This window comes from Oenanthe melanoleuca, chromosome 20 (assembly GCF_029582105.1).
Source record: "Oenanthe melanoleuca isolate GR-GAL-2019-014 chromosome 20, OMel1.0, whole genome shotgun sequence".
Classification (NCBI taxonomy): Eukaryota; Metazoa; Chordata; class Aves; order Passeriformes; family Muscicapidae; genus Oenanthe; species Oenanthe melanoleuca.
In genome coordinates, this window is record NC_079353.1 from 8,278,889 (window position 1) to 8,293,667 (window position 14,779).

The 14,779-nt window shown below is 37.7% G+C and overlaps 1 protein-coding gene across 12 annotated transcripts in view; it reads left to right on the forward strand.

The window, feature by feature from the left end:
* Positions 1 to 14,217, forward strand: part of ZMYND8 (zinc finger MYND-type containing 8) — a 57,620-nt gene extending 43,403 nt beyond the window's left edge. For 6 of the 12 annotated variants that reach the window (XM_056507399.1, XM_056507397.1, XM_056507401.1 and 3 more), the window contains exons 14-21: positions 559 to 1,062; positions 3,284 to 3,655; positions 5,200 to 5,390; positions 6,009 to 6,089; positions 7,116 to 7,194; positions 7,736 to 7,975; positions 8,121 to 8,278; positions 9,670 to 14,217. In XM_056507399.1, coding sequence (XP_056363374.1) covers positions 559 to 1,062; positions 3,284 to 3,655; positions 5,200 to 5,390; positions 6,009 to 6,089; positions 7,116 to 7,194; positions 7,736 to 7,975; positions 8,121 to 8,278; positions 9,670 to 9,777 — 1,733 coding nt within the window. In that variant the 3' untranslated portion in view covers positions 9,778 to 14,217. Of the gene's footprint in view, positions 1 to 558; positions 1,063 to 3,283; positions 3,656 to 5,199; positions 5,391 to 6,008; positions 6,090 to 7,115; positions 7,195 to 7,735; positions 7,976 to 8,120; positions 8,279 to 8,562 lie in introns of all 12 variants that reach the window. The other 6 variants (XM_056507403.1, XM_056507407.1, XM_056507402.1 and 3 more) reach the window with 4 other exon arrangements.
* Positions 14,218 to 14,779: the final 562 nt, after the last annotated feature.

A 14,779-nucleotide genomic window follows, 5' to 3' on the forward strand; every position in this document is an offset into this window, starting at 1 on the left:
TTTGAGGCAAGTAGAATGCACTGACCTAGTTTGCTTTAAAACACAGTGAGACCTGATGCTTCAAATTTTTGTCAAAAAGCTTTCATCTACCTGTTTTTGTACCATTCTGATGTAGATAGTATGAGAGGATTATAGTCTTATCTGCTTTGCAGGTTGAAAATTTGGAGAATTCTGCCTAAATTCTATGAGTTGCAGTAAGTAAAATGGATGTAAGTAACTAACTATGATCAGGTGAATAGTGTTGCACATTTTTAAGGTGGCTTCTTGTAGATAAAAATAATTTGTTTTTGTGTTTGCCAGCATTGGGTCCTAAGTTGAACAAAGGACCTTGCAGACAGTGGGAAAAAGCAGTGAAAGGAGGGCAATTGAATGAAATAAAACGAAAATAAAATAAAATGAAATAAAAACATTAACAGTAGAAGTTCATTCTTACACACTGTGGTGCTGGGATAGGGCACTAAGCCTTGTGTACAGTTAGTTCCAGTATATGAAGTATTTTCTTGGTAATATCAGTCAGTCTGATGTCAGCATGGAATGTACTTTCCTTCCCACAATTAGGAATAAATGAAATTTCTGAAGCTGTTTATACTGCAGTAGAACACAGTGACTCTGAAGATTCTGAAAAATCTGATACCAGTGATAGTGAATATAGCGATGAGGATCAGAAATCAAAGAATGATCAAGAGGATGGTGAGGACAAGGAAGGTGCAAGAAGTGATAAAGAATCATTGAGCTTGAAAAAAAAACCTAAGCCTCCAGCACAGAATGAAGACAAGGAGGAACTTAAAAGCACAAGTCCAGAAGTGGAGAAATCAGAAGAAGCAGTCAAGGAAAAGGCTGTTTCAGACAGTGAAAAAGAATTTTCTGAAAAGGGAAAGAGTTTACAGCATCCTGCAAAAGAAAAGCTGAAAGGTAAAGATGAAACAGACTCTCCAACTGTGCATCTGGGACTGGACTCTGATTCTGAGAGTGAACTTGTCATCGATCTAGGAGATGATCATTGTGCTCGTGAAGGAAGGAAAAACAAGAAAGATTCTAAAGAACCTTCTCCTAAACAAGATGGTAGGATGAAATTATTTCCATTTTTCCCCCTCTGTTCTATAGGGCTGTTACCAAAGGTAGAATTGCCACCTTTATTTTTGCATTAAGATAAAAATGTCTGTATTAAAACAATTTTTAGGAGTGATTGTTCATCCTTTGTGACTGTGTGACTTTGAAAAAATGAGTAACTACCATTGTAGTTTTTGGTTTAAACCAAATTAGTTTTACTGTTTCCTTTCAACAGTGTAGAGCTATGAATATCCATTAATTTTGCTCTGTGACAAATGTAGAGTTTATTTTGCAATTATTACTACTTTCAGTTGAATCTTTACATTTCCATTGACCTCCCAACATTTCAGGTATAGAAGAAATTAGAACTTAACCAAACATAGAAATTGCATAAGAACTCATTCAAACCAACGTAAATACACTCAGTAATAATCAAAAGAACAACTAAATCACTTGTATCTGTGAGATATTTTACCTTGTTGGTAAAAGAGGAAAGCAGTCTCAATTAATGTGCTTTTGCTAAGCTTGTTTTGCATGCTAGTCTTTTGAAAATTAGAAAATCAGATTTAAATGGTTAGATTGAAAAATATTTCACTTTTTATATAACTTTAATCTTCTTGACATTTTATAGCATGTTGACTGAATAATTTTATTTTAAATACTGTTTTAAATCCATTAACTAAGCATACTTTAGAAAACCACTTAATGCTCCTAGAATTTTGAATTTTAAGACAGAATTTAATGCATAAATGTCACTATGAGGTAATCAAGAAACTGGATTATCAAGAAGAGAATATTTTGGGGATTCTTGCTTTGTTTAAAAATTTATTAAGCAAGACAGCTTTATGAATTTCAGAACCATTGATCCATGTGGTCTAAAGCAGTGATAGTTGAAATAATAAGTAATCCTAAAATTTTTCTTTGATAGAGAGGCAAAGAAATGATACATATTCTGGGTGAAATTAAAAGTGAATTTATATATTTGCTCATTCATACATATATATTAGAGCATATTATAGGCATAATTTATATCTTGTTCATGGTTCCAAGGCTGTACCGTTGTGTACAAGATATTAAAATGCTTTGGTCCAGAAAAGAGATCTGATGCATGCAAACCTGAAGGTCGTTGTCCCTTTCCAGACCCATGTCAGTTCAGCAGCCTTCTCTTTCAGACGGGTTTTTCCTGGCTTCAGTTTTGAAAGAATCATCCAGTTCCTAAAGTGATATGTGTGGTGTGGAAAAGTCAGCTATAAATTTTGGATTATTTAAACACAGATACCGTAAACATACTGTATATTTCACAGGACCATCAGGGTTGCAAGAAACCTCAAGATCATTTAGTCCAACCATGCACCCAGCATCACCATAATCACCCCCTAAACCATATCCCCAGCTGCCATACCCAGATGCTTCTCACAAGATGTGTTTTCTAGACCCTTCCCAGTTCCCTTGCCCTTCTTTGGACTTGAGGGACTCAAAGCTGAACACAGCACTTGAGGCCTCACCAGTGCCAAGTATTGCAGGCCAATCACTGCCCTGACCCTGCTGGCCACACTGCTGCTGATACAAGCCAGGATGCCATGGCCCTCTTGGTCCCCTGGGCGCGCTGCTGGCTTATCTCCAGCACCCCCATGGCCATTTCTGCTGAGCAACTTTCCAACCACTCTGCCCCTGTAGTGACCCAAGGGCAGTACCCAGCACTTGGCCTTATTGAACCGGATTAAATTGTCCCAGGCCATTGATTCAATCTGTCAAGATCTTTGCAGAGCCTTCCTGCCCTGGAGCAGATCAGCACTCCTGCCCAATGTGGTGTCATTTAAATTTGGTTGTCAATGTCAGTTCACTATTGTTTAGGAAGTTTATAGTGTTCCTTCAGTTACTGCTCAGACATTAATCCTTTAGAATGTTGTTTTTTTTCTCCTGAAGGAAATTGGGATGACAGGTGAAATTGGTAAGGTAGAGACATCCTAACAAGTGCTAACCTCTCACACGTCTTCTGAATGAGGTCAAGCTGGTTTTTTTTGGTTTTGTACTTTTTGTTTTGCTTAGTTACCGATGCATCTGTATTGCCACCAGTTTCAGCTAGACTGAAATGACTTTACTTGTAGCATATTGATTGAGGAAAATAATTCAAAGCAGACTGGAAGGTATATATGGCTGTTCCAAAAACTCGATGGAAAATTATGAATCAGATGTGTTGGTGAAAAACTGGCATAACACTTTGTTTGTTTAGTTGTAGGTAAAACTCCACCTTCCTCCAGTGCAAGCACCCAGCCTCTACCAGAAACTCCAGTGCTCACCCGCTCTGCATCGCAGACCCCCCCAGCTGGTGTGACAGCAACCACCAGTGCTGCTTCTACTGCCAGTGCTCCCTCTGCTGCCACAGGGAGCCCTGTAAAAAAGCAGAGGCCTCTGCTGCCCAAGGAAACCGCCCCTGCTGTGCAGAGGGTGGTGTGGAATTCTTCAAATAAGTTCCAGACATCTTCTCAGAAATGGCACATGCAGAAAGTGCAGAGACAGCAGCAGCAGCAGAGCCAGCAGTCTCAGTCACAGCAGCCTCAGTCCTCTCAGGGGACAAGATATCAGACCAGACAAGCAGTTAAAGGTATACACTTTTCTTACTCAATGGGCCTGTGGTGCTGTAATTCCCCAGTAGTGATCCCTGTGCTCCAAGGGTACCCAGCAAAGAGTTCTTTTGCATAAACAAAATCTCAAAGTGTGGTTCTACTCTGATAAGTGTCTTTAGTATACAGGTTGCTCACTGTACTTGCTCTTTCTGTGTGTATTTAGAGTCATGTCTCCTTATTTTAATGACAAAAAAATTGTGTGTCTGTATAAATATTTTTGCTTTTCATAGCCATAACAGATTTGGAAGGGTGAACAGAATAATATTCTGGATCACATGCTAAAACCATTAACTATTCCACTTGCATGTTTACCAGTGTCACCTCAGTATCTACAAATTGCTTCCAGTTTTGTCTGACAAGCAGTGGATCTGAAGGGTTGAAGGGTTTTTCAGAGTATAATTTGTCAACAATGAAATTAGCCAGGCTCCAGGATTTGTCTTTGAAATCCCTGTTGTTTAACAAGACTTTGATGCTAGTTTACTGAGCAAAAACCCTGGCATTTCAGAATGTTTTCACAACTGTTTTCTCACCATCCATTACTGGAGCCTTCACCAATAGCTGGCACAGGCTAACACAAGTAACTTTATGTAAATCAGCTTCTTTTGTAGTTTCAAGTTAATAAACTGAAATGGTTACTTCTGTGCCTGATGAGGAGACATTCTCCACTCTGCTGACACCACTGTCATGCAGGTGATTTTGTAGATGAGACAGATTTAGGTGATGGTTCACATACAGACATGTACAGAAATTCATTTCTCTGGTCCCAAACTGCTTTTGTTTCTGTCATTTAAGCATTGTTGAGGAAATGGTATCTTTCTGCTTGTGGACTGCATAAATTGATACAGAAATGTTCAGTGAGGAAAGAGAAATGTAAAAATTGGAGAAGTAAAATGCAAAACTTTTAATAGAATCATACTTTAATACATACCTTAATAGTATGGGCTGAACTTCGTGTTCAGCCCATGAGTTTGTTTTCTATACATTGTTTACTATTGAGCACATCATGGCAATGTTCTATCTTAAATATTATAGTCTAAAAATCTATCATGTGAAAACTATAAAATCTACAGATTTCTTATATACTGAATAGGCATAAACAAAAATATAGCACATAAAGATGAATAAATTGTTTATTTCAGTAATTCCACTGCTGAGGATATTGGCAATGAAGACATCTTTTATAATATGAGTCAGTAAAAATAGCTTGAAAAGTTTTATTCTTAAAGAAATATTATTTTAAAAATACTCTAGCAGATAAGTCATTAGAACTGAGGGAGACTTCTGCACTGGCCAGTCTAAAATGATAAGTTTCAAAGTTATATTTACTTCATTACCTCTAAGCCTTACAATTATGTACAAGTTCAGTGGCTGGGCAATGTGTAATTAATCATCATATGGCACCATTGTAAAGCAAATCTGACAGGGTTACATATTACAATAGTTAGATATGGAAGGTAGAAGTTTGCCTCTTGTTTTCATAATTCCTTGTGCGATTGATCCCCTCAATGTTCTCTTTTCTTAGCTGTGCAGCAAAAAGAGATCACACAGAGCACTTCCACATCCACTATAACCTTGGTCACAAGCACTCAGCCCATTTCCATGGTTACCAGCTCTGGATCTGCAAGCACACTTTCTTCCTCCCTCAACACAGACCTGCCAATTGCAACAGCTTCAGCTGATGTGGCTGCAGATATTGCTAAATATACCAGCAAAGTAAGTTCTGGAGGAAGGTTGCAACAAAGTTGTGCTTTTCTTTTAAAACACCCTGTAGTTTCATCAGGTGGGAACTTGTCATGAATGTGTGTTCATACATTAACCATGAATTAACCATTAATTAAGATCCCAAGTTGTTAAAGAGAAGGGATGATGTAGTACTGCCCTCATCACAGAGACAGTCATAACATGAGGGAAGGGACATGAGCTTTCCATACTCTCTTAGATACTTAGATTTAAAAAATCAACAAATACTATATAGTTTTGCATGTGTTTCTTCCCCAAATTCATGGTTATATATTTCTTGTTTATAAATTATATCAATAGCAGTTTCTCAGAAGAGCAGAAGGTCAAGCAGTTCACCTGTTCAGGACACTTGAAAATCAGAGTCCTGATCAAAATATTTGGGCTCGAAATTCTAAATAGTAGGACCAGGTAAATTACATGTATTTAGAGAGAGAGAGAGAAGGGTAGCAATATAGGTTCCCATTAGAGTGGTTGAAAGAGAATGAAAGTGGGAATCTATTAAAAATATATATAAAATATTTTTTTTTTGTTTTTGTCTTAATCTATTAAAAATATATATCAAAGAAAATTTTAAAAATTTTTGTCTTTCAGATGATGGATGCCATCAAAGGAACAATGACTGAAATATATAATGATCTTTCAAAAAATACTACTGGAAGTACAATAGCTGAGGTTAGTGTAAGATTATAAAAACCAAACTTGCATTTTAAGTTTGCAAAATGCAAACTAGTATTTTTATATATGTAAATGTGCCACATAACTGTATCTACAAAGTATTATATATGGAGATTGTCAAGAGAGGACTAATTTCTGTGCTGTTTTAGAAGTAATGATTAGAGTGGTGGAAAAAGCACTGAAAAAATACCAGGTAGGCTCTGTAAGATAAGCATTAAGCCATCAAACCCAGGTCCTTCAATCTTCTGTCAAGAATTTGCCACCTTGTTTAAAATCAGAAATTAAGTCGGTTTCTTTGAAAATAAATTTTTTAAGCTGTGTAGTGCAGTTGCTTATTCCAGGTACGTGACTATGACCATAGTTTTTAATACTTCTTTAAAATACTTTTAATCTTTTGCATTTTTAATTAAATGCTATACATTGCTTTTAATGTTCCCTGAGGGTAGGACTTAGTATCTTCTAAGGGATTTTTTAACCTTGGATAAAGCAGATTAAGCAGTGCAAACTAAGTATGAATGGGAACAAATAAAGCTGAAAGTCTGATGATTTGTTTACTTTCTTTAACCAAAATAAGGAACTCAAAGTTTTGAGCAAAGATATTTGTATTATTCCCGATCCACAGTGAATAGATTATCTTGCTTTTTTAGGGGTCATCTAGTTACAAATAAAATAAAAGAAATGAAATGTCATGCTAATAAATGCAGACAGCACTGAGGAATAGGTTCTTGAGTCCAGTCAGAAATCTGAGACTTGACAGTGTCAGAGGAATCAAGAGTAAGTTTAACAGAAGTTTTTTGTCTTTAAAGAGTCCTGTTGCTCTTTATGGTGAGCAAATCTAGCAAACAGATATTTAGAATACTTCACACTTTTGTTTGGTGTTTACTGTTGTCTTGTCCTCATGTTAATATGAAGGAGCCTTGATGTCAAAGTTGGCTCATTGGTTTGGGCATGTTTTTTAATATAATAATTATGTATTACCATGCCCTGTTTGTTATTACTAACTATTAAATTTTTAATATTTAGATTCGGCGTTTGAGGATTGAGATAGAAAAACTCCAATGGTTACATCAACAGGAACTTTCAGAAATGAAACATAATCTAGGTATGAAAATGCCAGTCCAAAACAGAGTGTCAGGTATTGTCCTACATAGAAAATGGAAATTCTTGTAGTGTGTGTTACCTTCCTCACATGGTGCTGCACATTGTCCCCCTTGGAACACGTTTTGCTTTGTAAAGAAACCAAGATACGATGAAAAATGAGATGAGAGAAGAGAAGGAATCCTCTGTATTTTCCAAGGATTGGAGAAGAATAAAAGTTTGGGCTTGCAAAGATAAAGTGCATTAGCAGCATCTGCATATCTCCTTTTTGTGCTTATGCTATATTCTGGTTCTTTGTGGGACATCTAGAACTAAAGTGTTAAACAAATGGAAGGTAATGGTTAAAAATCATGATGCCAGAATAAGAAAAGAAGATGAAAGACTTGCATTTGTTGAGTAGGTATGAAACTGATGCCCAGACTCAGGGGGTACCTTGACTTCTAGTTTTAATTTCATGTTGTGTTTAAACTTATGAATATTACTGTTCTGCTCCTTGCTTTGGGGAGTGGAAAATGCAAACCCATCTTTCTCTGGATTTTGAGTAGAACTGACAATGGCTGAAATGCGTCAGAGCCTGGAACAGGAACGAGATCGTTTGATTGCTGAGGTGAAAAAGCAGCTGGAACTGGAAAAGCAACAAGCAGTGGATGAGACAAAGAAGAAGCAATGGTGTGCCAACTGCAAAAAAGAGGCCATCTTTTATTGCTGTTGGAATACCAGCTACTGTGACTACCCCTGCCAACAAGCTCACTGGCCTGAGCACATGAAATCTTGCACACAGTCAGGTAATGGTGCCTCTCACACATCTGGGGTCTTTGGGTGGGTGGATCCACAGTGACTCAGTTCTTCATTGCAGATGTGACTTTGAGGAGGGACTGTGGACTGCCTCCCGTGAGTAGTAGCCTCATTGTCTTTTTTCCTTGATTTTAGCTACTGCGACACAGCAGGAAACAGATACTGAAATTAGCACAGAAACACTAAATAAATCATCCCAGCCCAGTTCAAGTGTGCAGTCTACACCCACAGAAACAGCCAGCACTCCTAAGGAAAAGGAAGGTTCAGCTGATAAAAGCAAAGAGAGTGTTACAGTGAGTATCAACACTTCAAGCAAAAATAATGTGTAAGATTTCTCTGAAACCTACCCCTAAAGGTTTCCCTGGATAAGCCAGGAATTTATAACCATTTGTATATTTCCAAGGGTGCATTTTGGGGAGTGGTAGACTTGTGGTTTTTGTTCATCTTCTAAAAAAAACCTCCTTCTGTCCTCTGGGAACATCCTTTCCCCTCCATTTATTCCCAATAAAACCTTGTGTTGGCTTGACTCATCCTTCCAGCCAAGGGGGACTGGACCTCTTTCTCTCTCTCTCTCCAGGACCCATCAGTGTAGCTTCTGGTCTGGATCTTTCGATACAAGTTGCCTTCTGATAAGCAATACTGACTGCAGCACTTCCAAGCCCTTCTTGCCTGGGGGTTCAGAGGCCAAGCTCAAGACCTGCATTCAAACCAACTTAACTTTCTCACCACAGACTGCCATTAGGGTACCACAATGTTCCATAACACTGATACAACACTTCACCTGGATCTACGGTTAACGGAGCAGTTTTGAAATCCTCCATAGCATCTACTCTGATAGTGTTCAGTAGGAAGGATGAGCAAATGCTCTTAAAAAAGGGACTTAACATTGCATATATAGAAAATGTTTATAGAGAAGATTCTGCTTTATAGGTAGGGCTTGACTATTAGCAATTTTGGCATCATTTTTTTTCTGGCCTTGCAAGATTTATTATATGAAAAATTTTAGCGTGGGGGTGGGGCTGATCCTTCAAACCCTTACACATGATCCTCCACATCAGTAGGAGCCTTGTTGTATTTTAAAATATTAAAAGCAAACTAATTTTGTAGTATTGTGATTCCAGCATGATGTCTCATTGAGATAGTCCTGTAGAATTGGGAAGCATAGTAATCTAGAGAGCTGTGTTCATTTCTTGACACTTTTGCTACTGTCTGGTGTTAGATCTCTGGGCTTGAAATGTCATCTAAGGGAGTAACTTGGGGAACAGATTTGAAAAAGGGGAAAAGGAGGTGCTGTTTCACTTAAATATTTTGATGAGGTCGGTTGAACTCTGGCTCACTCACTTAATGTTCATATGCATTGTTATGGCAGCACAAGCTTTGTATTATTGGGGAAGTAGGGAATGTGAGACCTAAAACCTGCCAGGGAATATTCCAGTTACACAGATATGGAATTGCTTTTATATAGATGTTCTGCCTGAAACATCATGCTGTATACATTGATCATGTTCTTAATTTGAATTTTGTTTTATTAACAAAGAAGTAACCTGTGAATTCATTAAGATGCAAATTTTTAACACAAAGAAAACATCCAACAAATTGTGTATCATAATAATAATGTAACAACTAGGTGGAATTTATTTAAAAGCTGAGGCTTCTACTGAGGTTGCCTGTGCTGTCTCTGCAGATAGCAACAGGTGTGACAAGCAACCAGCCTATAAAACTGGTCCAGGTACCGCAGACCAGCACCTTTATTCCAACTACTCAACCCACAATTGTAAGTACAGCGTCATAATTTAAAGTCTGCAGCAATGCTGTTCCTGGCATTAAAACAGCTCAGTATCTCTGGGGGGTTGTCTTCATCTCCTGTTGTATCCAGAGATGAATTCACTGGTATAGTCTCAACTTGCAGTGCAAAATGCTTTATTTTGCTGTGCAACATTCCACCCTTTCATTCCATTCATGATTGCAAGGATTCAGAAATCTTAAAGGCTGGCAAAGGCAATGAGGACAGGCAGAGGCCGTTTAACATTATTGGTCTGTTTTATGTATATACTTGGCCACAACATCAATGTAAATATATAGAATTCATTTTAAATATCTTTTAATATCGTTTTATCTATGGTATCCTAAAGATTTTAGAGATTTAATTATTTCTGAGCTATGCTTGATATTCCTGTGACATCTCAGTACTTGTGAAAAAGAATATGCATTTGTCAGCAGTGTCTCTCCCATGCAGTCTTGCACTTAGCATTATGAAATGAGAAATCGCATTGGAATCAGACCTGGGTTTTTTCTATCAAAGGCTTAACCAAGGACATCTGAATTCCCTAGTGTCAGTCACAGTAGATGGGACAAAAGTGAGTTGGATTTTTGTATTTTATACACCATATTAGCCCGTTACTTCAGCTGGTTGTGCTCGGCAGTGCTCATGTCAGAGCCAGCTCCTGAGCTGATGCTGCCGTGGTCAGGACTCGTGTGCCTGTGTGCTGGGTTCAGCAGGGAAGCCTGAAGTGGGTAACTTCATTTCTGACTTAAAATACACTGTTACAAACTATCTGACTTAACAGTGTACCTTACCCACGCTGTGACGGTGAGGCCTGATGTGCTGTAGAAGTTCCTCTGTCTCTCCCTGTGCACACCCCCAGCTGCAGGACACATCTGTGTGTATTGGTGGATACACACCCATGCACAAACAGTGCTTCACAGCCATCAGATTCCACACAATCACAGCTCTTGGTGGGGATGGAGACTTCCCCCATTCCTCACAGCATTTCAGTTCCATTTGGTCTCAGCTGAGACCACTGTGTACCTTTGCAGCATTGGCTCTGAGTTGCTTGGACTGAACTACCATTAACAATAAGGTTTTGTATGTGTTTTAAAATCCAATAGCAGACCTCTAAGACATCAGGCTTCTTTTGTGAATAGCTGCAAGGTTGTAAGAACCCATGATGGTTTTGTGTAATATTCAGAAAAATGGCAGTTACCCTCACTGGTTTTCTGTAACACAAAGTGTATTGAGTTATGTAAAGGGGAATTGGAAGGTGTGCAAGGTTTCCAACTTTATTTGTGCATGTTTATAACTTTGTACACATTGGCATTAGTCTTGCACAGCTACAGACACCTCTGTATTCTAATGACTGCACGTGCAATTTAAATAATTTTAAACCTTAGTGCATGTTTAATATGTATGCAAAGTGTACATATGTGTAAAATTGGCAGAGGTGGAAAATTTTCCTCTCAGGGAATGATCTTAACACATTTAAGGAGTCTCGCACATTCCATATTCCAATCGCGCTAAGAACTGAATTAATTATTTCCATGTGTGTAAGTGTGTGTATTTAAAAGACAACTGTGGCAACCCTAATTCCCCCACCTCTAGTACTGACAGTGGCTTACATAATGGCTTCTTTAGAATTCAGTTTGCACTTCGTGTCCAACTAGGAATTTTTTCCTCTGAACAACTTCCATTGTATCTTCTGAGTACCATTTCCACTGAACCTTGTAAACACATCTGAAATCATTACAAAGTGACAGTAATTCTGAATTTATTTAGCAAATGGGTCCCATGTTTGTTTTTTATTCTTCCTACAGTTAAAATAATATAAAAATATGAACTCATCTTCTTTGCATTCCAGGGAATGGAATGAGTAGGCTTCTGGAAGGCACAGACTCAGTCACAAAGGAGCTGTAATCCATCTCAGCAGGGATACTCAGAGTCTTTGTGGAATATCATTAAGACACTCATGTGGTTTCTTGAATCAGTGTGGGGAAATATTGGGCTTCAGTGAACTTGTGTTTGTTCTTCCATGTCCTCTCTGGAATGTCACACTACCATTGGGGGAATATCTGTGCATCCCTTTCAGGTTCCTCAAAATCTCACTCCCTGTTTCTTCCACAAGATGTTGTGAACTGAAATGGATGCGTTTGATCACCAGTTGTGCATCAATGGAATTGTATCGGAACACACCTTGCAGTTTGTATGGTAGAGACATTTCTAGACTTTCTTATGTTTTTGGAGGAGGTTAAGATACAGACTTTAGGTTCAATAAATCCTCTTACCAATCTCCAGAGTGATGTGACCTTGACCAGATTGTTTAACATTCTTGTGCCTTTGTCTCTGCATCCGTAGAATCAATTACCACCTATAGAGATATCCTGAAACTCCATTTGTTGAGATGTATAAATCATGATCAGTATGATGGAAGTGTAAAGTTTATTCTATATTAATATTTTTACAGGGTGTGTAAGACAGTTCCCAGTAATGCTGATGTTTTTGCTATTGATTTGTGCAGAAGTTAAATTAAGTACTTTTTTTTGTTCAGATGGATGTTCTTCGTTCTCTTCTGTGTAGACTGAATGCATGGGGAAAGTTCCTTTTGGGGAAAAAGATTTAAGTAATGTGTAACAAGAATATACTTATAAACAAGGGTATTTTTGTACTCCAGTTTGATTTTTCAGAATTTTTTCAAATGACAAAGGCTTTTCTTAGCCCTTTTTCCTCTTCCCATGTATTAGTTTGCAGAAAATATATAACTGGATGTAACTCTGAAACCCTCACCCTCCAAGCACAGGCAGTGTGTGCAGCCCCTATAGCACCTCCTGTCCCTGTAATTCTATAGCAGTGATGAGAACACAGAAACTCTTGGCTATAGGGAAGTAATGCACTACTCCTCCCCTGGAATGAGGTAATACTGTGGTAATAAAGGTATTAGTTCTTGCACAAAATTAGAACTTGTTCTGGATTTCCCCTGGAAAACAAATCTCTATTTCTGTGGTCATGTTTATGTGACCTTTAACATAACAATCTGTTTCTCTTGGTTTTAATCCACAGACCATTCCTGTAGTGGTAAGTCCTTCTGCTGGGACAGTGGCAATGAGAACTGGAGTTCAGTATGTTCAGACCACAATGCCAGTCCAAGTACGAAGAGTCTAACTGCTAACAAGAAGTTCATAAAATTGTTGGAATAACTAAATCTAGTAGATAAACACAGTTCTTTGGATTAACTTCAGAGGTTCAGACTTTAGCTTTGTGTATGTGTACAAAGCAGTAATTACACTACATTAATGTAAAGCATTAGTGCTGGCTTAGAAAAGCTGAGGACAGGTAAGATCCATATTAAAACTATGCTTCTTTTGTAAATAATGTACAATTTGTGGATGTCATTAGAGTACCATCTCCTTTTTATATTTGTATTGACTTTTAACTTATAAAGAGTGTTTGAAGTTGGAAAAGGAAGGTTTAAAACAGCCTTACCACAACCTAATGCTGAAAACTGATCTTGGGAAACTGCATCAAATAATCTAATACAGAAAATCTGAACAACTTTTGGCATTCGGAGTGAAAAAAATTTATGTACTTTGAAACTCTTGTGGAATTTCTCTGAACAACCAAGTGATGAAGGATATCTCTCTTCAGTTAACTCTATTAGGCAAATTATGTGGACCTGAAATTCTATAAAAATTGATACTGTTTTTCACAATGACCAGGCTGGCATCAAATACAAATTTTGTTTACAGGTGTAAATTGTTTTAAAATTTCATTCAGTCTAAGATCAGAAAAATTGCAAAAGGAAGTAGCAGCTGGTTTTAACAGGATTTCTGATTACTGATATCAAAGATTGAAGAAAGCAAAATTTGTTGTTATGCTTCACGGTTTTATTGTTTTTTAAAAATCCTCCTGAAGGACTTTGAACTCGAACTAGTTGTGGAGAAAAACATGGACTGGGAAACATGGGCAAAGGACTTTTGATGCTGGGCCAGAGCATGTATTATTTATATGATGGAATTTCTGTTTTTCTGTAAGCATGAAGCAGTGCAGTATGAGAGGAAGTACCCCTGGAGATGCTGTCTGTTACACTGAGGCTGTAGTCCCATTTTGTATGTTGTGTAAAACAAAGGCATTGAACAAAGCAAAGGTGATGTATGTATATGAGAAAATTAATTGTATGATATCATTCCAGTACATTCTGTTGTACATTTTAGTCATGTTGATTTCTCCCATTGTTTATATAAGAATGCGGTTTGTACAGTCTCCAGCTAGTACCCAGATTAGAGGGAAAAAAGTATTAGAAGAAAAAAAAAGTGAGAACAGAATATTCATTAATTGCAGTTGTGTCAAAACTAGCCTAGCTGGCCTTATTTGTGAAGCATAATTGCTTTTAGCATATGGAAGTATTTTTTCACATTTTCTTTGTATAAAATTTGTATTAAACTTAAATATCTTTTTTGACAATTGTGTTTCTTTGTGACTAAGACAGGTGACACACAATATATGCTTTGGGTTTCTCCAATTTTTCAAGAAACGTCACAATTTTTTTATTAAACTGTTTTAGAAAAATGTTCTGTGCTCCTGGATTTCCAGTTTTGGTTCAGTCTGGAGGAATGTTTATTTCTGCACAGTCTCCAGATCACAGGTAACGTCACTTATGTTGGCATCCTCTGTTTCAGAAGTGTGGCACCTTTGGATCCAAGCCTGTCCAATTTGATGCTGTGTAACATTGATTCATTTGTTGGATTGGGGTTGGATGGATACATATCAGTGTTGGGTGTATTTGGGGTTAGAAATGGGGCCTCTGAGTGCAGCTGTAGCCCCTCAAGAGGGCATGAACTGGGCAAGACTTCTCTCTGTGTGTCTTAATTATAAGTTAAAAGAAACAGGGAGCTTATGAAAAACTGTAAAATCTGGGAATATTATCTGAAGTTCCTGCTCCTGCCGTTACCTTGTTCAGTGCATTTATAAAGCAACAACAGTTCATGTTCCCAGTGCTACTGTTCATAGAAAAGCACAAAACTGG